Source organism: Pongo abelii, chromosome 19 (genome assembly GCF_028885655.2).
Source record: "Pongo abelii isolate AG06213 chromosome 19, NHGRI_mPonAbe1-v2.0_pri, whole genome shotgun sequence".
In the NCBI taxonomy this organism is placed as follows: Eukaryota; Metazoa; Chordata; class Mammalia; order Primates; family Hominidae; genus Pongo; species Pongo abelii.
The window spans coordinates 98,176,320-98,200,673 of record NC_072004.2 but is presented as its reverse complement, the minus strand read 5'-3'; the positions used below and the strand labels follow the sequence as shown (position 1 = coordinate 98,200,673).

The 24,354-nt window shown below is 52.6% G+C and overlaps 2 protein-coding genes across 13 annotated transcripts in view; both read right to left on the bottom strand.

The window, feature by feature from the left end:
* Nucleotides 1-8,472, bottom strand: part of TBCD (tubulin folding cofactor D) — a 202,595-nt gene extending 194,123 nt beyond the window's left edge. For 5 of the 11 annotated variants that reach the window (XM_054535913.2, XM_054535916.2, XM_054535915.2 and 2 more), the window contains exons 1-2: nt 7,856-8,334; nt 4,032-4,082 (exon numbers count right to left, since the gene is read on the bottom strand). In XM_054535913.2, the coding sequence (XP_054391888.1) occupies nt 4,032-4,082; nt 7,856-8,039 (235 nt within the window). In that variant the 5' untranslated portion in view covers nt 8,040-8,334. Of the gene's footprint in view, nt 1-4,031; nt 4,083-7,855 lie in introns of all 11 variants that reach the window. The other 6 variants (XM_054535917.2, XM_054535919.2, XM_054535914.2 and 3 more) reach the window with 4 other exon arrangements.
* Nucleotides 8,473-8,934: 462 nt separating this feature from the next.
* Nucleotides 8,935-23,829, bottom strand: FN3K (fructosamine 3 kinase). Of its 2 annotated transcripts, none has more exons than XM_024234563.3 (6): nt 23,550-23,829; nt 20,377-20,528; nt 18,153-18,244; nt 17,614-17,696; nt 10,976-11,098; nt 8,935-9,535 (listed from the first exon to the last, which is right to left on the bottom strand). In XM_024234563.3, the coding sequence occupies exons 1-6, from the start codon at nt 23,688-23,690 to the stop codon at nt 9,197-9,199; spliced, it is 930 nt and encodes a 309-aa protein (XP_024090331.1). In that variant the 5' UTR covers nt 23,691-23,829; the 3' UTR covers nt 8,935-9,196. The 2 variants fall into 2 exon arrangements, with proteins under 2 accessions (XP_024090331.1, XP_054391886.1); XM_054535911.2 differs by lacking the exon at nt 23,550-23,829 and adding an exon at nt 20,876-22,292 and having other exon boundaries at nt 9,029-9,535.
* Between the last annotated feature and the right edge of the window lie 525 nt (nt 23,830-24,354).

Sequence of the window (24,354 nt, the reverse complement as noted above, 5' to 3'; positions counted from 1 at the left end):
ATTAATGAACGGGCTACAAACCCATCAAGAAAATAGGAGGAAAGGATGCCAGGCAAAATATAAAGTAACATCAAACAAAATAACCCAGGCCAGGCGTGGTGGCTCACGCCTCTAATCCCAGCACTTTGGGAGGCCAAGGCGGGCAGATTGCTTGAGGTCAGGAGCTCGAGACCATCCTGGCCAACATGATGAAAACCGTTCTCTACTAAAAATACAAAAATTAGCCAGGCGTGGTGGCATGTGCTACTTGGGAGGCTGAGGCAGGAGAATCTCTTGAACCTGGGAGGCAGAGGTTGCAGTAAGCCAAGAACGCGCCACTGCACTGCAGCCTGGGTGACAGAGTGAGACTTCATCTCAAAAAAAAAAAAAAAAAACAAAATGACCCAGAAAAAAGAGCATACAGATAGGTTAATGGAACAGGATAAAAAGTCTAAAAACAAAGGCTAATATATTTGAATATTTAATATAGATTTAAAACGGCATTTCGAGCAGGGGAGAGGCCACTAAATCTTCCAATAAATGAGGCTTACATAACTGATTAGGAAAAAATAAACTTTCTAACCGTACTACCAAACGCCAAACACAAAGAAACTGATAGTTTGACAAGCTAAATATTTCTACAAGTTCAGTAGAGACTGGCTGCAGTGGCTCACACCTGCCATCCCAGCACTGTGGGAGGCCAAGGCAGGATCGCTTGGGGCCAGAAGTTCGAGACGAGCCTGAGGAACACAGCGTGACCCTGACCCTGCAAAAACACTTTTTTTTTTTTTTTTTTTTGAGACAGTCTTACTCTGTAGCCTACGCTGGAGTGCAGTGGCACGATCTCGTTCACTGCTACCTCCACCTCCTGGGTCCCAGTTCAAGCAATTCTCCTGCCTCAGCCTCTCGAGTAGCTGGGATTACAGGCATGCTCCACCATGCCCAGCTAATTTTTGTATTTTTAGTAGAGACGGGGTTTCACCATGTTGGTCAGGCTGGTCTTGAACTCCTGACCTTGTAATCCACCCGCCTCGGCCTCCCAAAGTGCTGGGATCACAGGCATGAGCTACTGTGCCTGGCCAAAAAAAAAAAGTTTTTTAATTAACTAGGCATGGCGGCTTGTGCCTGTTGTCCCAGCTATGCAGGAGGATGAGGTGAGAAGATCACTTAATCCCAGGAACTCAAGGCTGCAGTGAGCTATGACTGCGCCACTACACTCCAGCCTGGGTGACAGAGCAAGAGCCCATCTCTTTAAAAAAAACAAACACAAAAAAACTTCAGTAGATAAAATACACTAGACACAATATTAAAAGGCAAAAGCAGGCCGGGCACAATGGCTCACGCCTGTAATCCCAGCACTTTGGGGGACCAAGGTGGGCGGATCACCTAGGGGTCAGGAGTTCAAGACCAGCCTGGCCAACATGATGAAACCTCATCTCTACTAAAATACAAAAATTAGCCAGGCGTGGTGGCACACACCTTAATCCCAGCTACTCGGGAGGCTGAGGCAGGAGAATCGCTTGAACCCGGGAGGCAGAAGTTGCAGTGAGCCAAGATTGGGCCACTATACTCCAGCCTGGGCAACAGAGAGACTACATCTCAAAAAAAAAAAAAAAAAAGAAGCAAAAGGCTGGAAAAATGTGCAACAAATGAGAAAGGACCAGCATCCCACAACTACATTTTCCTTTTTCTAAAAGGGAATTCCAGAAAATAATGAACTCAGCTGGGCACGCTGGCTCACACCTGAAATCCCAGCACTTTAGGAGGCCAAGGTGGGTGAACTGCTTGAGCCCAGAGGTATAAGACCAGCCTGGGCAACACGGCAAGACCCTGTCTCTACAAAAAAAAATTTTTTTATTTATTTATTTTTATTATTTTTTTTTTCCGAGACATTTTCGTTCTTGTTGCCCAGGCTGGAGTACAATGGCATGATCTTGGCTCCCCGCAACCTCTGCCTCCCGGGTTCGGGCAATTCTCCTGCTTCAGTCCCCTGAGTAGCTGGGATTACAGGCGGGCACCACCACACACGGCTAATTTTTGCATTTTTAGTAGATACGGGGTTTCACCATGTTGGTCAGGCTAGTCTCAAACTCCCGACCTCAGGTGATCCACCCGCCCCGGCCTCCCAAAGTGCTGGGATTACAGGCATAAGCCACCACGCCCGGCCAAAAAGTTTTTGCAAAGAAAGAAAATAACTCTAAAAATCATTCGCAGCACTCTAAGCAGCTCACAACAAGTGTGACTATTCCATGATCCACTCTGGAAAGAGGTCTGGCAAGAATAAAGACATTTAACTACAGGTCCAATGTTGTTACTTGAAGAGATATAAAAACACCACTTGCTACCTTGTGAGCAGTGATCACATTTGTTTCCTGGGAACCAGCGCTCACACACAGGAACTCCAGGAACCCAAGACCTCCTACAAGATATGGCCTGGGGAGCCCACTGCCTGCCACGCCATCCAGCACGGCTAGCCCCTCCACCAGATGTCAGTCATGTTCCCTGCAGCTGACCCTCTCCCAAGGACCTCTATCTTTGGTCTCCTTCACAAGGCCTATAAATTTTTCTAAGAGGACGGAAGGACAAGGCTGATCCCAATGAATTCTTGAATCCAGAATTTAGAGGGTATTTTTTTTTTTGAGATGAAGTCTCACTCTGTCACCCAGGCTGGAGTGCAGTGAAGTGATCTCAGCTCACTGCAAGCTCCACCTCCCGGGTTCACGCCATTCTCCTGCCTCAGCCTCCCAAGTAGCTGGGACTACAGGCACCTGCCAGCATGCCCAGCTAATTTTTTGTATTATTAGTAGAGACAGGGTTTCATCGTGTTAGCCATGCTGGTCTCGAACTCCAGACCTCAAGTGATCCATTCGCCTCCGCCTCCCAAAGTGCTGGGATTACAGGCATGAGCCACCGCTCCCAGCCAAAATCTGTTATTTGAAGTAAAAAAACCAGAACAGGATGCACAGCACCAGCTACTCTTTAAGAGGCACATGTGCGCACACGAAAGGCTGACCCTTAGCATCTCCCATACAGATCTCAACACCACAGAGGGGCGAGGAAACCCCAGCAAAGAGCAGCTCAAAGACTGAATGGTGAAACCGGGCTGTGAAGCCAGGGTGCCCCCACCCAGGGTGCTGCCTCTTAACGTGGTGAATATTGCTACCTTCCTCTTTCCCAGGTTAACTGCCAGGAGCATGTGTTACATTTGTAGGTAGAAAAAGGAAAATTTTAACCAGTGTGAAATACATCAAAAATAAAGAAAACAATAAGAAACCACACCTCTTACACTAAAGTAAGAAAACCGAGCCTCAGTGTCCCCATCTGTAAACTGGAGATGACAACAGATGCCCTCCTTAGCTGCTGTGAGGATTAAAAGATGACCCATGTAAAACACCTGACCCTGTATGACTATTATCAGAAAGACATCATGTGACCAGATGTAAACTAAAATAAACTAATGTAAACTAAAAACACATGAGGAGGCCAGGCGCGGTGGCTCACGCCTGTAATCCCAGCACTTTGGGAGGCCGAGGCGGGCGGATCACGAGGTCAGGAGATCGAGACCATCCTGGCCAACATAGTGAAACCCCATCTCTACTAAAAATACAAAAATTAGCCAGGCATGGTGGCGCATGCCTGTAATCCCAGCTACTCGGGAGGCAGAGGCAGGAGAATCCCTTGAACCAGGGAGCTGGAGGATGCAGTGAGCTGAGATCGTGCCACAGCACTCTAGCCTGGAGACAGAGCGAGACTCTGTCTCAGAAAAAACAAACAAACAAACAAAAAAAACATAAGGAGCAGATGTTGTTTCCTTAGCAGAAAGGAATTAAGTAGCTCAAACACATCTCCCCCCAGCCTAGAATGACATCTGGAACTCAAGCCACTATCACAGGTCGGCTAAAACCAACCAGCCAGGCCCTGCAAGCAAGTAAGACAGGGACACTTCTTTGCATTTGATCCTGGCAAAGCACATGCATGTGCCAGCACCATACACCAAGGCCTCTGTGGTCATCTGTAATTGAATGATCAAAATCAGCAGCTTCTATTCTTACCAAGGTGTGGGTCCAACAGATGAGGCTGCTCCTGGTATTTGTCCATTATTACTAAAAACAAATATAACATGAAAATTAATTATCACTAGGCCAAACATACCCATGAGCCTCAGAAACCCCGTCTTCCCTTGCTAGCTTCCACAGGGCAGCTCCACCTCTTCCCCAGCTCTCAAGAGCACACCTCCCCTCTCACTCACGGAGGCCACACAGGCCACCTGGAGGGAATGCCCCACCTCCCTCTAGCATTTTGAGGGCCACTGCGGCCCAGCCTCGTGCAGTTTACTTGCTTGGCACACTGTTCCTCTTTTCCCACTTCCTCTATACTCTTCCTAACAGAGTCTCCTCCTCGCCTCTTCCTTCACTCTCTCCTGCCTCTGCCAGCCGTTAAGGGCCAAGCTCAACTCTGTCCTTGTGAGACACACATCCCTGGCACTCCTCTCACACTCCCCTGCCAAACATGCCTGTAAATTAAAAACAAAATTCTAAGCCCCCTAGCCATCTAACAGACCCCTCCTCTTGGCCAAGGGCATTCCAAACTTAACCTGAAGAACTAGTTCAGGCCTCTGATGGGAAGGGATTGTGGGGAGCGGTCCCAGTACGCCTCACTATACCCTCCTCCCACTGGAATTCAGGCACAGCTGATCAGTATTAGCATTCAAACCGATCTTAAGTAGCAATAAGACACCAAATTCCAGCCTGACTCTAGTACAGCATCACATGACAGCCAGCAGGCCCCGAATGAAATCAAAATATTTTTCCCTAAAATATATGTGACATCTTTTGAAATGGCCCTGTTAAGTTGTCTCTTGTGGGGAAAAGCTACATTCTGTAGAGAATCTCTTCCCTTTCTAGGTCTTTTCCCTAATCCAGGAGAAAATTAACTAAGTCTGGTACCTTTTTAGTCTGATAAAAAGCATTTACAATCTATTCTCTCTGAAACCAGCTAACTGGAATCTTCATCTGCGTAAGAAGAACCTTTGTCTCCACAATTTATCTTAACCTAGACAATCCCTTCTATGGATTCCAGGTCGTCAGATAAACTCTTTCAACCAATCACCAATCGTGAAATATTTGAATCCACCAATGCCCTGGACGCCCTCCCACCCAAGATGTCCCGCCTTCCCTGACGAGACCAATGTACATCTTACAGGTATTGATTGACGTCTCATGTCTCCCTAAAACGTATAAAACTAAGCTGTAGCCCGACTTCCTTGGGAACATGTGACCTCCTGAGGCTGCCTCACAGGCACACCCTTACCCTTCTAAACTGACTGAGACTTGTCTCAGATACTTTTTGGTTGACATATCCAGGCACTGCTCCCTTCCACACAGCGGCCAGCTCTTCACAACCTCCCAGACCCTGAATCACCACTTTCTCCTCCTCTCAGCAGCTGAAACTGCTTCTGTCCAATCCGGCAGCTCCCACCTCCACATCTGACCACACCCACTGCTTACCAGCAAAACTGCCTTTGCAAAAGTTAGATCAGTGAGGAAATTGTGGCAATGGGGCAGATCTGATCCAGCCAACCCCCTCATGCCTTTAGTCTTCAAGCTGCCAAGCTACCTTTGGGAGACATTTAATTTATAGTTTAAATGCTAAGAGCCCTTCCCCAAAACTCAACTGCCTCTGTAAAGTTAATGAGAGGCCGCCAGGCTAGGAGGAGGAGAGGAGCCTGAATTCCGCTAAGGTGCAACATAATTGCCAGCCATTATTCTTGAGATCACAAGACATGCGAGTTCCCCAGTTACTCCTGCAGACCACGCCACTTACTGCAAAACCTGAGACTGGCCTTTAAAGATATCTTTTCAGATTGTTTCCATGTCTGACACCTACACTAGGATCCACCGACCCATGATAGCTCCACCTGGACCCGCCCACTGCTCCTGGGACCCCACGCAGACGCGATTCAGCACATCATGGAGGATCATTTCCGACTCCCCTATGATTGTATACTCCTAACCAATCAGCCACCCCCCACCCTTTCCCCTAGATTACCTCTAAAAAACCCTGGCCCTCAAATTCTCAGGAAGACTGATTTGAGTAATAATAAAACTCCAGCCGGGCGTGGTGGCTCACTTTGGGAGGCTGAGGCAGGTGGATCACGAGGTCAGGAGATCGAGACCATCCTGGCTAACACGATGAAACCCGTCACTACTAAAAATACAAAAAATTAGGTGGGCGTGGTGGCGCGCACCTGTAGTCCCAGCTACTCGGGAGGCTGAGGCAGGAGAATCGCTTGAACCTGGGAGGTGGAGGTTGTGGAGGTTGCAGTGAGCTGAGATCTCATCACTGCACTCCACCCTGGGGGACAAAGTGAGACTCCGCCTCAAAAAAAAAAAAAAACCTCTAGTCTAGTCTCCCTTTCAACCGGCTCTGCGTGAACTAAACCTTCTCCATGGCAACTCCCCTGCTCTGACAAATCAACTCTATCTGGGCAGCCCGCAGAAAGAACCCACTGGGGCCAAGCGCAGTGGCTCACACCTGTAATCTCAACACTTTGGGAAGCTGAGTCGGGCGACCACTTGAGGTCAGGAGTTTAAGACCAGCCTGGCCAACATGGTGAAAACCTCTCCACTAAAAATACAAAATTAGCCGGGCGTGGTGGCGCACGCCTGTAGTCCCAGCTACTCGGGAGGCTAAGATAGGAGAATCGCTTGAACCCAAGAGGTTGAGGTTGCAGTGAGCCGAGATCGCACCACTGCACACTGCACTCCAGTCTGGGCAACAGAGCAAGACTTCGTCTCAAAAAAAAAAAACGAAGAAGCCATTGGGCTGTTACACCAGGAACAAGAAATCTGGCTTCACTGGTCCCTGGATGAGGGTCCCTCACCCTCAGAACAGTTCTGCACGAGAGGCATCGTTATCCGCCCCAGCTTACAGCCGAAGAAATGGGCAATCAAGTATCAGGTCCAAGCGACAGGGCCAGAATTCACAGGCAGGAGCATCTGACGCCGAAGCCGGCGCTCCCCACACGAGGCCCCCCAACCCTGCCTGACTCCTAAAATCAAAGTGCCGTTATTCTAAAATGAGGAAAGCCAAATAATGCAGAAGTTCTTCCTACTCAAAGGGTCTACAAAGATGATTTTACTGAATTACAAAGCCCCATGTAACTATTTAGCTATGAGCTCCTAAGGACTTGTTTGCAAATAACCCATTATAGACAGCGGTAAAGGTGGGTCTGAACTCAGAGAATTTAGACTCATCCAATGGCCTCCACAGGAGTACCTACACCCCACCCCACCTGCAGAGGCACGGACTCGGCCAGCCCGCTCTGTCCACGGCGTCCATGGAACGGGCAGGCTACTGCCCTCCCCACCCGAAGCGCGCTTTGTTTGCAGCAGGTTTGTTTCCTGCGTTCCCCCTCTCTCATTCGCTATCTCCCTGTCCACACAACATTCACAGGAACCGCGCTCGGTGGAGGCAAGCCTGGGAGTCCACACTGCAGGGCTGACCATCCGTCCGGAGGGGTGTGGCCCGAGTCTCCCCGGCCCAGGCACCTCCTCCAGTGACGGAGACGGAGGACGGAGGGTTTCTGCACCCCGCCTCCCGGGGAGGCCGCAAAGGCTTCACCCCGTGCGAGAGCAGGCGCTCCGCGGGCCACGGTCCCTCCAAGGGAGGCGCGCGTCTGCCCCGTGCACATAACGCCGCGCCGGGGTGGCCCTCTCCCGCCTAGGAAGGCCGCGCCCCACCACAGCCCGCGGGACCGCGCACCCACAGCCCTCGCAAAGCGGCAGGCGCCGCCGGGCTGCGGTCCCCGCCCGGGAAAGTGCACTCAGCGCGCCGAGCCCGGGGAGGAAGCGGGCACGCGGCGCCGCCCACGCACCGCGGAACCGCTCCAGGGCCACCTCGCGCTCCGCGCCGCCGCCGTGCACCTCCCGCAGTCGGCCCAGCAGCGCTCGGGTCTCCGCGCTCTCGCCGAACGCTTCCAGCGCCGCGCCAAAAGCCAGTGTCTCGTCCTCCGCCTCCTCCTCGGGGCCGCCCGCGGCCGGCTCGTCGCTCAGGGCCATGTCGGCAGCCTGGGGACCGCGCCCCCGCCTCACGTGTTCGCAGCTCCCACTCCGCTAGAGCGCGAACGCCGGGGATGAAGGATGAGGGATGAAAAGGAGGCACCCGCTGAGGCGGCAACCGACGCTGGCCCCGCCCCGCGACCTCCGACCCCGCTCGCCGGCCTCGCTACGGAACGCGCCGGCCGCCAAAATACCGCGCGCGGGACGGCGCCGTGCACGTGAGGACGCGAGCGGGAACGGGTCCCAAAGGCTCTGGAAGAGCGCGCCGCGGACCCCACAGGGAGCGAGTGGAGCCGGGACAGCTCGGCGGGGCCTGAGCACGCGGTAGGTGGGGCGGGACAGGGGGTGGGGCCTGAGACGCGGTGGGCCAGGCTGCGGGGTGAGGCCGGGACCCGAGAACAGCGGTGCGGAGCCCGAGCAGGCGGTGGGCGGGGAGGGGGCGGGGCTTCGGGATGGGGCCGGGGGCCGCCGGGGCGGGGCCTGAGCACGCGTGGGCAGGAGGGGCGGGGCTTGCGGTGGGGCCGGAGGCTCAACACGCCAGGGGCGGGGCGGGGCGGGGGTGGGGCAGGGGCGGGTGGGACCGGGGAACGGTGGAGCCTGAGCACGCGTGGACGGGGAGGGGCGGGGCCTGAGCACGCGGTGGGGGGCGCGAGGCGAGCCCCGGGACCCACCCCTCAGAGCCAACCGCCCTGACACCCATTCGCGCCACGCTGGGACCCGCGCCGAGTCGTGGCGCGCCCCAGAGCGGGAGCAGGGCCCGGAGGCCGCGAGGGGCGCTGCGCCGACTTTGGCCTTGGCTACCGGGTCCGCGTGCGTTTCCCCTGAATCGCCGCAAAAACGTCCGTGCACAGCTCGCCGTGCGTCTGGCCCTGAAAGCAGCCCCACGCGCGGAGAAAGGAGGCGCAGGGCGCCAGCCGAGGCCCGCTGCGGGCTTTATTGGTCCCCAGGATCTGGGAGGGGTCGGGGGAAGGGGGACAGGGACGGGGGGGACAGGGACGGGGGGATGGGGGTCGGGGACAGGGGGACAGGGGGACGGGGGGACGGGGGGACGGGGGGATGGGGGTGGGGGACGGGGGGACGGGGACGGGGGGACAGGGACGGGGGTCGGCGGGACGGAGACGGGGACAGAGGGACAGGGGAAGGGGGGACAGGGGCCACTACTTGAGCAGCCTCCGCATGGTGCCCAGCGAAGGGCTCCTGTACTCCCGCCCGAAGTGGTTCCAGTGGTTCAGGTAGTTAAACAGCTGGTAGAGCAGCAGCCGCTGGTCGAAGCCCGGAGCCTTGGGGATCTTCCGGTGGTAGGCGGTGAAGAAAGATCTGGGGAACCCCCCAAACATCAAGGCGATTGCCAGTTCAAACTCGGAATGGCCATAGAAGGAAGCCGGGTCGTAAATAATGGGCCCCACGTCGTCCTCAGCCACATTTCCCGACCAGAGATCCCCGTGGAGCAACGCGGGGACAATCTCTAGGCCACAAAACAGATCCGGGATCTTCACCTACGAGAGCAACGGCTGCAGTTATCGCTGGCCTCAGGGAGCCCCCGTCTCATCACCTCGTTCTTGGAAATAAGGCAAAGCCCACTCGCGATCTGCTTCGGTGTCCAGCCCCAGCACTGCCTGCCAAGCCCAGAAATAGGGGCCACCTGACTTCAGGGGAGTCTAGCTTTGTCTAACGTAGGATTTCCTCCTGATTTAGGTCTAGAAGCTCCACACAGTGGAGAACCTCCGAGGTTATAGTTTTAATCGACCCACAGAATAGGAACCAGTGTTGCGCTACCTTAGCAAACTCTGGCCACTTTTATTTCTCTACACATATATGTCTGCAGGTTTTGTTTGTTTTTGTTGTTTTTTTTCTTTGAGAGGGAGTCTCGTTCTGTCACCCAGGCTGGAGTGCGGCGGCGCCATCTCGGCTCACTGCACCCTCCGCCTCCCGGATTCAAGTGATTCTCCTGCCTCAGCCTACTGAGTAGCTGGGATTACAGGTGACCGCCACTACACCCGGCTAATTTTTGTATTTTTAGTAGACATGGGGTTTCACCATATTGGCCAGTCTGGTCTTGAAATCCTGACCTCAGGTAATCTATCCACCTCGGCCTCCCAAAGTGCTAGGATTGCAGGCTTGAGCCACCGTGCCCAGCCTAGCTTCTTCATTAATGAGTTCAAGTCTCTTTGATGTATACTCACTCTAGATTGACATGCACATTCTTTTTTAACATTTTGAGAGTTATATTTTGATTTTTTTTCTTTTTGAGACAGGATCTCACTCTGTCGTCCAGGCTGGAGTGCAATGGTGCAATCTCCCCTCACTGCAGCCTCTGCCTCCCGGGTTCAAGTGATTCTCCTGCCTCAGCCTCCCGAGTAGCTGGGATTACAGGCATGCACCACCATGCACGGTTAATTTTTGCATTTTTAGTACAGACAGGGTTTCACCATGTTGGCCAGGCTGGTCTCAAACTCCTGACCTCAAGTGATCCGCCCACCTAGGCCTCCCAAATGCTGTGATTAAGGCGTGAGCCACTGCGCCCAGCCGAGAGTTATGTTTTGAAATCAGTCACTCTGGATCATCTGGTACCCACATCTTCCCATGGGAGAGGAACAGGATGGAGTAGACAAGTCTTACTAATAATAAGAACAGTAATCATGGTAAACACCACCATTTACAAGCACCTGTGTTTCACATGAGGAAAGTCTGAGGCTAAATACCTGGTGACCTAGCAGTGGAGAGGGGCACGAGGAGCCAAGTGTGTCTTCACTCCTCACCCCTTTCGGACTCCCTGTCGGGGGAACCCCCTGCCCCTGCCCCCGGCTTCCTCCCTGATGTGTGCTCCAGGGCTCAGTGTTCCCTGCTCCAGCTCCGTTTTACAGAGGACCCCGCACAAATGCGGTGGGATCATGAGAGGACCAGCTCTTTCCCAGAGAAGTCACTGCCGTACCCACCTGTAGCCGGGACCAGAGTTCTCGTGCCTCTCGGTCAGCATAGTCCTTCTCAATGAGGTCCAGCTGCGCCTGGAGCCGGTGCCGGGCGAAAAAGGTCGGCCAGTCATCCTGCCACTCATTCACCTGGGCAACAAGGGAAAAGAGGCCAGTGCTGCAATTCGGAGCCAAGTGCTGCCTAAACCCTAGAGGGACCATTCAAAACACAGCAAAGATACCTAGTAAGCCAACAAAGGAGGTAAGACAGAAACATAAAATACTCAACCCAAAAGAAGGCAGGTAAAGAGAGAACAAAGGGCAGATGAAACAAAAAACAAATTGCAAGATGACAGACGCAAAACTAACCATATGACTAAGCACATTAAATACAAATGTCAAAAATAAATACTCTTGGTAAATGACAGATTGGCAGGTTGGAAAAATAAAGCAAATCCAACAATAAGTTATGTGCAAAAAGACATTATTAAAAAAAAAAAAAAGCTTGAAAGGATAGAAAAGATATACCATGCTAACACTAGTCAAAAGAAAGCTGGAGGCCAGGCACAGTGGCTCACGCCTGCAATTCCCAGCACTTTGGGAGGCTGAGGGGGGCAGATCCCTTGAGCCCAGGAGTTAAAGACCAGTCTAAGCAACATGGGGAAACTCCATCTCTACTAAAAATACAAAATTAGCTGGGCATGATGGTGTGGGCCTGTAATCCCAGCTACTTGGGAGGCTGAGGTAGGAGAATCGCTTGAACCCAGAGGCAAAGGTTGCAGTGAGCTGAGATCTCGCCATTGCACTCCAGCCTGGGCAACGAACGAAACTCTATCTCAAAAAAAAAAAAAAGAAAGCTAGAGTGGCTACATTAATACAAGACAAAGTAGATTTCAAAGCAAAGAAAATCAAGTATAGTCATTTCACAAAGGGAGTCGACTAATGAACATAATAATCCTAAATGCCTACACCTCTAATAACAGCTTCAAAATACATAAAAGAACTGCACGAAAAATAGATAAATCCCATATCCTGCTATTGACTCAATGGTGCCCACCTCCATTCCTACGTTGAAGCCCTAACCCCTAATATACCTGTATTTGGAGAAAGGGCCTCTAGGAGGTAATTAGGGTTAAATAAAATCATAAGGGTGAATTATTAATCCAATAGGATTAGTGACCTATAAGAAGAGGAATAGAGTAAGATTTCTCTCTCCATGCACCCAAATCTCAATAAATTGAGAAGAATTTAAGCATGCAAAGTATAATGAAATTCAATTAGAAATCAATAGGAAGGCCGGGCCTGGTGGCTCACGCCCGTAATCCCAACACTTTGGGAGGCCGAGGCGGGCGGATCACAAGGTCAAGAGATCAAGACCATCCTGACCAACATGGTGAAACCCCATCTCTACTAAAAATACAAAAATTAGCTGGGCGCGGTGGTGCATGCCTGTAGTCCCAGCTACTCGGGAGGCTGAGGCAGGAGAATCGCTTGAAACCAGGAGGCAGAGGTTGCAGTGAGCTGAGATTGTGCCATTGCACTCCAGCCTGGCGACAGAGCAAGACTCCATCTCAGAAAAACAAAACAAAATCAATAGGAAAAATTCTGGGAAATCCTCAAATATTTTAAAACTAAACACATTTCTAAAATCTGTGTAAGGAAGACGTCTAAAGGGAAATTAGAAAGTGTTTTCAATTGAATGAAAGCAAAAACACAACTTATAATTTGTGAGATGCCACTAAAGCAGTACTTGGGGAAAACGTATAGCACTAAACGTCTGTGTTAGCAAAGATCTCACAGTAATGACCTCAGCTGCTACCTTAACCAACCAGAAAAAGAAGAGCACATTAAACCTAATGTAAGCAAGAGGCCAGGCGTGGTGGCTCACGCCTGTAATCCCAGCACTTTGGGAGGCCGAGGCAGGCGGATCACAAGATCAGGAGTTCGAGACCATCCTGGCCAATATGGTGAAACCCCATCTCTACTAAAAATACAAAAATTAGCCTGGCATGGTGGCAGGTACCTGTAGTCCCAGCTGCTTGGGAGACTGAGACAGGAGAATCGCTTGAACCCGGGAGGCAGGGGTTGCAGTGAGCCAAGATCGCACCACTGTACTCTAGCCTGCTCAACAGAGTGAGACTCTATCTCAACAACATAAAAAAGGATAAGGACATTTTTTTTTTTTGGAGACCGAGTTTTGTTCTTGTTGCCCAGGTGGAGGGCAATGGCATGATCTCGGCTCACTGCAACCTCCCTGCCTCCCGGGTTCAAGCAATTCTCCTGCCTCAGCCTTTCCAGTAGCTGGAATTACAGGTGCCCGCCACCATGCCTGGCTAATTTTTTGGTATTTTTAGTAGAGATGGGGTTTCACCATGTTGGCCAGGCTGGTCTCGAACTCCTGACCTCAAGTGATCTGCCCACCTCGGCCTCCCAAAGTGCTGGGATTACAGGCGTGAGCCACCGTGCCCGGCCTCTGAAGGACAATTCCAAGAAAATACACTAACAACAAACTAGGAGACACTATTCACAAATCATATATCTGGTAAAAGACTCATATCCTAAATACACAAAGAACTCTCAAAACTCAATAATAAGAAAAAACCGTATTCACAAACTGGACAAAATAATTGAACAGATAGTTCACCAAAGAAGATATTTTGTCAGCAAACAGGCACATGAATAGATGCTCCACATCTTTAGTCATTATGGAAATGCAAAATAGAACCTCAGTGAGATAATATTTCACGCCCACTAGGATGGCTGTAATTTAAAACAGAAAATCTCAAGTGTTGACAAGGATGTGGAGGAACTGGAACTCTCATATGCTGCTGGTGAGAATGTAACATGGTGCAACCACTTTAGAAACAGTTTGGTAGTTTCTTTTTTTTTTTTTTTTTTTTTGAGACAGAGTCTTGCTCTGTCGCCCAGGCTGGAGTGCAGTGGCGAGATCTCGGCTCACTGCAAGCTCCACCTCCCGAGTTCACTCCATTCTCCTGCCTCAGCCTCCCAAGTAGCTGGGACTACAGGCGCCCGCCACCATGCCCAGCTAATTTTTTGTATTTTTTAGTAGAGACGGGGTTTCACTGTGTTAGCCAGGATGGTCTCGATCTCCTGACCTTGTGATCCACCCGCCTCGGCCTCCCAAAGTGCTGGGATTACAGGCGCTAGCCACCGTGCCTGGCCAGTAGTTTCTTAAAGAGCTAAATATGGACCTACCGTATGACACAGTCATCCCCCTCCTAGGTATTTACCCAAGATAAGTGGAAGCATTTGTCCAGACCAAGATTTGTACACAAAGGTTCACAGCGGCTTTATTTGTATGAGCGAAAACTGGAAATGACCCAGAAATCCATCCACATGTGAATGGATAAACAGGCTGTGTTAGATCCATACAGGGGAATGGGCTTTTGACACATGCAACATGGATGTGTATCACGGATGAATATCAAAGGATTTTAGACTTGGATAAATATCAGCATGATTATGCTGAGTGAGACAAGCAGACAGAAGACATACCACATGATTCTATTTATATTAAATTCCACAAGATGCAAAGTAATCTACAGTGACAATACTGATGAACGGTTGCCCAGGGGCAGGGAAGGGCGCGAGGAACCTTTTGGGGGTAATCAGTATACCCACCGTGACTGTGATAAAAGGTTCAAACGTCAAAATGTACCAAATTATACATTTTAAATGGGTGCAATTTATGTCAAATTACACCTCAGCAGAGAAAAATACGAAGCTGATTTTATACAAAGGGTTATTTTGTAAAACTCCTTTGGGGAGGACCGCCCTGGTCAGCGGCCCCCACCAAGAATCTCCCTGCACATGGGTGCTGTGGTGACTCGGCCCCCGGGCTCACCCTTTGGTGCTGTGTGCACCTCAAGAGCAGGATGGAAAGGCCTCTCCCCATAGCCTGGCTGTCAGATCCCCAGCTCAGAGGTGCACCGTGCAGCCTCCCGTCATTTCCCATTTGCCTGCCCAAGCTCCCAGCGTCTGAGCTCTGTCCTCTTTCTGGAAGACAATCAGGTTTAGTGTTGGGAGCAGGTGACCAGCCTGGGCTAGCCCAGTCCCGCCACCTGAATAGAGGGGCTATGATCCTCCAAGCTACCCAGGGAAGGTGCCACCTGGGTACACAGCTGGTCCCAGTGACCAGGCCTCCCCTGACAGAGGGGCCGGGAAGGTGCCACCTGGGTACACAGCTGGTCCCAGTGACCAGGCCTCCCCTGACAGAGGGGCTGCGTCATGGTCAGGGCCTGTGGTCTGAAGCCAGACTGAGGGTCGAAGCCCAGCTGCCCTGCTGACAAGCTCCACGGACCCAGGCGTGAACTCTGCACGTCACTTTCCTCATCTATAAAACGGATCAATGACATTATCTGCCTGGTTACCTGCTAGGGCAAGTGGGTGAGTTGAGTTCAATGAAGTGCTTAGAAGGGTGCCTGTATGTGGCAGTGTACAGAGCATGGGGCAAGCACCACAGCCGACCCGGCTGGCAGCCCGAGGGGGCCTTAGTGCCCAGGTGTCTGAGGAGCCCACCGCTCAGCACTGTCCCCCAGTGGCTGCAGCACACACTCCCCCAGGACCCGTTGAGCCCTCCCAAGGAGTGGGAAGCCTCCGGAACCTGGTGCTGTCCGAGGCACAAGCAGGAAGCAGGGCAGCTGTCCTCCCTGGCCCCTGGCCCTTCCTAGCCAGGCTGCACCTTATCTGGGTGGGTTCCTTGATCCTGGAGTCCGAGGGGCATTGAGGGGCTCCCTGTGCTCCAAACAGACTAGCCCCCTTCTCGTCTGCTTCACACACAGGGGCTCTGGGTAAGATTTCACTTCATTTCTTTGAAACACCACTCTGCTGGGCCAGCCAAGTCCTGTAGACCCCGCCACGTGCAGCTCTTGACCTCAGCATCCACAGCAGGACCACAAGCTGCACCCAGCCGTGCTCACCTGGACAGGTGAAGAGGGTGCTGCTCACTGGCTGCGGACAGGTGTGTGACCCCAAGGGAGCCAGCTGTGGCTGAGATCTCGGGGGTCTCGGTAAATCTGGTAAGCTCCACGTGCAATTCTAGCAAGCCCAGATGTGAGGACTGCCTGTTGGCTGGGAACCCTAAATCTGCTTGGGCTTCATGAGGATCTTGCCCCAAGTGACCTCCAGCTGGGAGAATCGCCCTCCACCCACACCAGGGAGAGCTTGGTCATTGTCCACAGGGACCCAACTAGTCAGGACGGACGTCAACGAGGAGGCAGATTTGAAAGTATTCTCTCTTCAAGAAGCAGTGACTTTGAACTAGCTCTTATATAATGGGTGCTGTGTTCCTAACAAAACCAAAATGTGGTCCAATATTGGCTTCTTCGAGGGAAGCACAGGGCAGTTGGGCTGTCCAAAGCCTTCTTTGGAACTTCACAGATTTCAAAGATGATGGTTCAAGAGGCCCCAGTATTATTCAGCCATAAAAAGGAATATGTAAAGAAACGTGTGGCCTCGCCATAGAATGGAATATTATTCAGCCATAAAAGAATAACATTCTAACAGCTGCTACAACACGGAAGAGCCGTAAAACATGATGCTGAGTGAAAGATGTAGAAGGTCACATATTATGTGTTTCCATTCATATGAAATATCCAGAAAATTTAAAGAGACAGAAGGTACATTAGAGGTTGCCAGGGACCAGGAAAGGGGGAAATGGGGAGTGACTGCTAATGGGTTCTGCTTTAGGATAATGAAAATGTTCTGGCCAGGCATGGTGGCTCACACCTGTAATCCCAGCACTTTGGGAGGCCGAGGTGGGTGGATCACCTGAGGTCGGGAGTTCAAGACTAGCCTGACCAACACGGAGAAACCCTGTCTCTACTAAAAATACAACATTAAGGCCAGGCACGGTGGCTCATGCCTGTAATCCCAGCACTTTGGGAGGCTGAGGACGGCAGATCACCTGAGGTCAGGAGTTCGAGACCAGCCTGGTCAACATGAAACCCCGTCTCTACTAAAAATACAAAAATTAGCCGGGTGTGGTGGTGCACACCTGTAATCCCAGCTACTTGAGAGGCTGAGACAGGAGAACTGCTTGAACCCAGGAGGCCGATGTTGCGGTGGGTCGAGATCGCGCCATTGCGCTCCAGCCTGGGCAACAAGGGCAAAATGCCGTCTCAAAAAAAAAAAAAAAAGAAAGAAAATGGTCTGCAGTTAAACAGCAGTGATGGTTGCACACCATTGTGAATGTACTAAAAACCAATTAATTCTAATCCTTTAAAATGGTGGATGTTATGTGAATTATATCTCAATTGTATCTAAATAAATAATAATTTGTAAAGGCCTCAGGAGAGGAGCTGAGTAATCAGGACTTAACCCCTGACTTTGCACACTACCCATCACCCACTGTCTCCAGTCCCTCATACTCGTCAGAAGCCTTGTGCAACACAACCTTTGCACTCGAGGCCCCCTCTGCTTGGAATGCTGATCTGCCTGCCCGAGCATGTCCCATGAGCCTGCCCAGCTCAGCTCAGTGACCCTCAGCATCTGCTCTCCCCATTCCAGGTATCACAGCTTCTACTCTGCTTTCAGAAATCAAGTAGCCAATCTTGCTGGTGCCTGGGGGATTGGCATTCTGTCACATATAAAGAGTGGGTGACCAGCATTAGGGCATCAGGGAACACCCTCACCCAGGCACTCACCTGCGGGATGAAGCCGCAGCACGTCACTGTGTGGAAGCCGAACTTGTTCACGTACTGAGGCTCAGCACCCTCACCTCTTCGGCCTGTTGACAGAGATCCTTGGCCTGAAGGAGCTGTTTGTCTTTCTCTTAAATGCCAGACCTCAGCAGAGCATCAGTACAAGCCTGGGCTACGCATGCTAGAATATAGGTGGTCTGAGGATGTACTACATACAGTAGCAATTAGTCAATATATAGATCTGCCAGGACACTCCTACCTCAAGCACAATGGACAGCAGGGCTGGGTATAAAAGGGGTTATTATTACCTCAAACCCACCAGACAGGAGGGCTGGGTATAAAGGGGATCATGTGCCAATTCTACTAGCTTATCAGCTACATCAAAATTCTTATTTAATAATCTCATTTTCATAATGTAGTGTAAAGAGAGACGGTATACAACTCAACCTACTATTGAAATGCCACCAAGAAGTACCATGAGCACCAATCTAGGGTAGACAATGTGGCTGGGTCAAGGGTACCCAAAAGCAATCTGAACATACCCACTGTGTTCTCCTCCTCCTTCAACTTCTCCCTGAGCTTCTGGTTGTAAAGATGCAAATCTGCCATCTGCTCTCCAAGTGTTGATGCTTGACTGAGGAAAGAAGAAATGCAGCTGATTAAAATAACAAATAATAAATAACACCACCCAGTTTGTTCCATTTTGAGAAATTTTAAAATACATTAAAAACTACTCTCCATTCTTTAAACAGTAAAAAGTGAACACCAGGCGATGACTCTTTCTTTTCCTTTTTCTTTCTTTTCTGGGGCCAGGCCTTGCTCTGTCATCCAGGCTGGAGTCATCCAGGTTGGCACAATCATGGCTCACTGCAGCCTTGACTTCTAGGGCTCAAGCAATCCTCCCACCTCAGCCTCACAACTAGCTGGGACCACACGCCTGTGCCACCAGTCCTGGCTATTTTTTTTTTTTTTTTTTTTTTTTTTTTTGTAGAGATGGGTTCTCCTCCTGCCTCGGCTTTCCAAAATACTGGGATTACAGGTGTGAACCACCATGCCTAGCACTGGCAATGACTCTTTCCAGAAAATAAAATCATGTAATCACAAAGAGAAATTAACCAAGTGAGCTTCAACAGAAGTCTTAGGAGGTACCAGGAATTAAGGGAGGAGTGCTGAAAAAGTAATGATAAGTGAAAATGCAGGGCCAGGCACAGCGGCACAGTGGCTCATGCCTATAATCCCAGCATTTTCGGAGGCCAAGGCGGGCAGATCATGAGGTCAGGAGTTCAAGACCAGCCTGGCCAATATGGTGAAACCCTATCTCTACTAAAAATACAAAAATTAGCCGGGCATGGTGTTGCGCCTGTAGTCCCAGCTACTCAGCAGGCTGAGGTAGAAGAATCACTTGAACCCAGGAGGCAGAGCTTGCAGTGAGCCTAGACCGCGCCACTGCACTCCAGCCTGGGCAACAGAGTAAGACTCTGTCTCAAAAAAAAAAAAAGGAAAGAAAAAGCAAAAGAAAAAATTGGACTGGGTGTGGTGGCTCATGCCTGTGTAATCCCAACACTTTGGGAGGCCAAGGCAGGCGGATCACTGAGGTCAGGAGTTTGAGACCAGCCTGGCTAACATGCTACTAAAGATACAAAAATTAGGCCGGGCGCGGTGGCTCACACCTGTAATCCCAACACTTTGGGAGGCCAAGGCGCGTGGATCACGAGGTCAGCAGATCGAGACCATCCTGGCTAACACGGTGAAACTCCGTCTCTACTAAAAATACAAAAAATTAGCCGGGCATGGTGGCAGGCGCCTGTAGTCCCTTCTACTCGGGAGGCTGAGGCAGGAGAATGGTGTCAACCCAGGAGGCAGAGTTTGCAGTGAGCCGAGATCGCACCACTGCACTCCAGCCTGGATGACAGAGAGAGACTCCGTCTCAAAAAAAAAAAAAAAAAAATTAGCTGCATGACATGGTGGGGTGCCTGTAATCCCAGCCACTCGGAAGGCTGAGATAAGAGAATTGCTTGAACCCAGGAGGCGGAGTTTGCAGTGAGCCGAGATTGCATCACTGCACTCCAGCCTGGGAAACAGAGCAAGACTCTGTCTCAGAAAAAATAAAATAAAATAAAAATAAAGTACAAAGCAAATGATGGGTTCAAATATACTTATTTTGGCCAGGTGTGGTGGCTCAGGCCTGTTACCCCAGCACTTTGGGAAGCCGAGGTGGGTGGATCACTTGAAGTCAGAAGTTTGAGACCAACCCGGCCAACATAGTGAAACCCCATCTCTACTAAAAATACAACACCTGTAGTCCCAGCTACTCAGGAGGCTGAGGTGGGAGAATCATTTGAACCCTGGGGGCAGAGGTTGCAGTGAGCCGAGATTGCACCACTGCACTGTACTCTAGCCTGGGCAACAGAGCGAGACTGTGTTTCAAAAAAAAATAAAATAAAATAAAATAAATAAATATATATATATATATATATATATATATATACACACATATATAATGCAGCCTCATTACAGCCAAACTTATCTAGGAAAACCAGTCATATACCAGAAAGCAGTAACTTTTTATCTCCATTAAGAATGGCAGGGTGGAACTCTTGGCCCTGCCTCTGATAACCGGGCAGTTGTATAGACGGCTCAGCCACAGGCTTCTCCCTGTTTCTGTCTCCCTCCCCCTCTCTATCCCTTTCTCTGTCTCTCTCTGTGTGTCTCTGAGTCTCTCTCTGCCTGTACACATGTGTGCATATGGGTCTCACACATACTCACCTGCTCAAGCTCCTCATCTTCAAATGCTCCATCACAAAGGCGGCCCCACCTCCCGGCAGGTCGATGACCTTCATGGGCCTCGGCACCCGCACCAGGCCCGTGCTCCGGAGGGCCTCCAGGCTGGCCACCTCCCCCTCAAACATCTGCCGGGCCTGCATCCAGAACACAGCCTTGTCGGCCTTGTTGACTCAGCCAGGGCCTCTGCCCACTGGACCCTTGACTGCAGCTACCACGTGGGAGTCACAAGGACCTTCAGTCACTGATAGCTGGCTCTGGCTGGGAGCTGGCGTCCACTGCAGAGGGCAGGGTGCAGAGGGGCCCCCCCGTCGGAGACGAGAGGTTGCAAGGCTGAGGCTGAGCCCGGGGTGTGAGGGGTGTGGGGTCTGCAGGCTGCTGTGACAGCAGGATGCACAGGCCACGTGTGGGTGTCAGGGAGCACTGAGGGCGTGGGGAGGTGTGAGTGAACCAAGGTCCAGAGCTGGACCCCCGGGTTACCCACCTTCCTTGCTGCCTCTTAGGGTGGGGCAGCCACAGCAGAGGCATCGGTGCAGCTGACTTGGGCACACACTTCGGGCAGGGAAGAAGAGGGATGGGCCCATCAGGCAGGGCCTCAGCTCCAGGGCAGGGGCTGGGAAGGTAAAAGGCACCGCACACCCGGCCGGCCCCCAATGCCTCCCACGGGACCTGGGCCTTCCTGTTTCTGAAATATTCCCACAAACATTCCAATTTTCAGTTAGGTGAACTCTCACCTCACGTACACTACACATTGGTTGAAAACATGCATTGACGAACGTGGTCTGTGAATACCTTGGGCTATAGAATTGCATGTTTGTTTGTTTTCAGACACGGTCTCACTCTGTCACCCAGGTTGGAGGGCAGTGGCATGATCTCAGCTCACGGCAGCCTCCGCCTCGTGGGTTCAAACGATTCTCCTGCTTCAGCCTCCTGAGTAGCTGGGATTACAGGTGTGGGCCACCGCACCCCACTGTGTTTTTTTGTATTTTTACTAGAGATGGAGTTTCACCGTCACACGCAGTGGCTCGCACCTGTAATCCCAGCACTTTGGGAGGCCGAGGTGGGCGGATCACGAGGTCAGGAGATCGAGACCATCCGGGCTAACATGGTGAAACCTCGTCTCTACTAAAAATACAAAAAATTAGCCAGGCGAGGTGGTAGGCGCCTGTAGTCCCAGCTACTCGGGAGGCTGAGGCAGGAGAATGGAGTGAACCCGGGAGGCGGAGCTTGCAGTGAGCCGAGATCCAGCCTGGGCAACAGAGCGAGACTCCATCTCAAAAAAAAAAAAAAGAGATGGAGTTTCACCATGATGGCCAGGCTGGTCTCGAACTCCTGGCCTCAAGTAATCCACATGCCTCAGTTTCCCAAAGTGTAGGATTGCATGTTTAAAAAAATCAAACCTCATGAATGAGACCAAAGCATCTGCTGGTGCACGGGAACAGAACGCCCTTTCCTTCAAAGTACCCCAGGGAAAGCCCAGGCACAGCCTCCCCAGCCTGGCAGCCCTGGCCAGCCTGCACCGAGGGTGGGTGTGAGAGTCCACAGGTGGGAGGGCGGCTAGCACACCCCAGCCCTGCTCCAGGGCGAGCCCCCCATGCACCAGGCCAGGAACTCCCGGCCTTGGGGCTGCTAAGCCCCAGGGGCCCCAGCATCACCTGCTCTGATGCATGGACTCAGCAGCTACTGTGTGCAGGCCCCTCGCAGGGGTGGGAGGGAAGGAGGGGTCTCACCCTGCAGAGCTTTCAGGACCAGCTGAGGAAGTTTCCCAGGGCCCGTGGGAAGCCCGAACCAAAAACTGCTTCCCTGTGAGTGGGACTCCCCACTTTGAGGGATTTGGGTTCTGAGCCCGCAGAGCAGATGATGCCGGAGGATCCGATCGCACGCCCAGGCTGCATGGCTCTGGCGTTCCTCCTGCCAGCACTCCCCACCAGGACCCCCGCTGCCCCTCAGAGAGCCCCCCCCCCCCACCAGAGTGTGCAGGGCCTTTGCCTTTCCCCACCTGCTGGCTCTCAAGGCTGAAGCTAACCTTCTCCACTTCCTCCGTTAACATTTTCCATACTTTTTTTTTTTGAGACGGAGTTTCGCTCTTGTTGCCCAGGCTGGAGTGCAATGGCGAGATCTTGGCTCACCGCAACCTCCATCTCCCGGATTCAAGCAATTCTCCTGCCTTAGCCTCCCGAGTAGCTGGGATAACAGGCATGCGCCACCACCCCGGCTAATTTTGTATTTTTAGTAGAGACGGGGTTTCTCCATGTTAGTCAGGCTGGTCTTAAACTCCCGACCTCAGGTGATCCACCTGCCTCGGCCTCCCGAAGTGCTGAGATTACAGGCGTGAGCCACCGCGCCCGGGCTTTTTTTTTTTTTTTTTTTTTTTTTTTTTTTTTTTTTTTTTTCTGAGATGGAGTCTTACTCTGTCACCCAGGCTGGAGTGCAGTGGCATGATCTTGATCTCGGCTCACTGCAACCTCTGCCTCCCGGGTTCAAGCGATTCTCCTGTCTCAGCCTCCCAGTATCGGGGATTACAGGCCCGTGCCACCACACCCGGCTAATTATTGCATTTTTTGGTAGAGACGGGGTTTCACCATGTTGGCCAGGATGGTCTCGAACTCCTGACCTCAGGGATCCACTCACCTCGGCCTCCCAAAGTGATGGGATTACAGGTGCGAACCACCGCGCCCGGCCTTCCATACATTCTTAAATAGAACTATTTTCAGCAGCAGATAGAAATCAGGTCTAAACACAGGCAAGGCCTGTGGGAAGGAGAACGCTTGCCTGGCCCGTGGGGTCCCTGCCAGGGGCCCAGCCATGTCTCTGCTTCTTCCCCACTGGCAGGAGGACGGTGGGCTGAGAGGGGCGGCCCAGAGCTGAGCCAGGGACCCCAAGCCTCACATGCCCCGACGCTTGCTGGATAGAAAAGTTAAAACCACCCCTAAAAGCCTGCGCGCTGCGCATGGAGGCCAAAGGAAGGTCACGGATCGTGCAGACACAAACCTTCACAGAACGCTTGAGCCGGGCTCACCCAGCAGGTGCCACCTCCTAAGGGCCAAAGCCGACCCCTCCCCAGGCCCAGCCCCAGGAAATGGGCCTGCCCCCGACCCCTCCGCCTCCCCAGGCGCCGCAGAGACCCGCAGAGCCCCCGCCTGCGCACGGGCCAGCACCTGCGTCCTGCGGTTGACTTTGACGAACACGGGGCCTGCGTCCGTGTCGTAGGCTCGGCCCTCGCTGATGCAGCCGGCGCCGGGGCCGCCGAAGGCCCGCAGGGTCGCGGTGCGCAGTTCGGCGCGCAGCAGCTGCTCCATGGGGTGCGGGGCGCGGGACTCTCTGCTCGCTCGGAAGCCCGGGTCGGCCGAGGCGCTGCGGGGCGGAGCGGGACCGCGCGGCGGGACCGAGCGGGACCGCGCGGCGGGACCGCGCGGCGCGTGACCCCGGGCGGCGGGAGGGGCGGCCTCGGGCGGACTCGCCGCGCGCTCCCCCGCGCGCTCCCTGCGTTCGTCCGGCTTCCCGCTTCCTGAGCCCGGGATTCGGGGGAAGGAGCGGGGAGTCCGCGCAGCTCTTCGCGGGCGCGCTGGGGCTTGAGCTCCTGCAGGGACCCGGTATCCCTGCCCCGCCGCGGACGCAGGTCCGGCCCTCGGACCGGGCGCGGGTCACAGGCCTGGCCGGCTTCCCACACTGCAGACCAGGCCGGCCCGGCGGCCCCCGTGATGACGTGGGGCTTGCGCACGGGGGTGCCAGGTGCCAATCGGAGAGAGAGGCTGACGTGGGGGCTCCGATGGCCCGCGCTGACCCGGCCCACGGTGGGGCCGCTGATTCCAGGACGTCCTGGGAAAGGGACTTGAGACAGGAATGCCCACGCGCGCCCATGCATGCATACACGTGGGTACACACGCGTGCACACGAGTAGGTGCGCACCTGAGCCCCGTCCATGCTGAAGTCATTTGACGTGAGGTTTTTTTATTGTTTGTT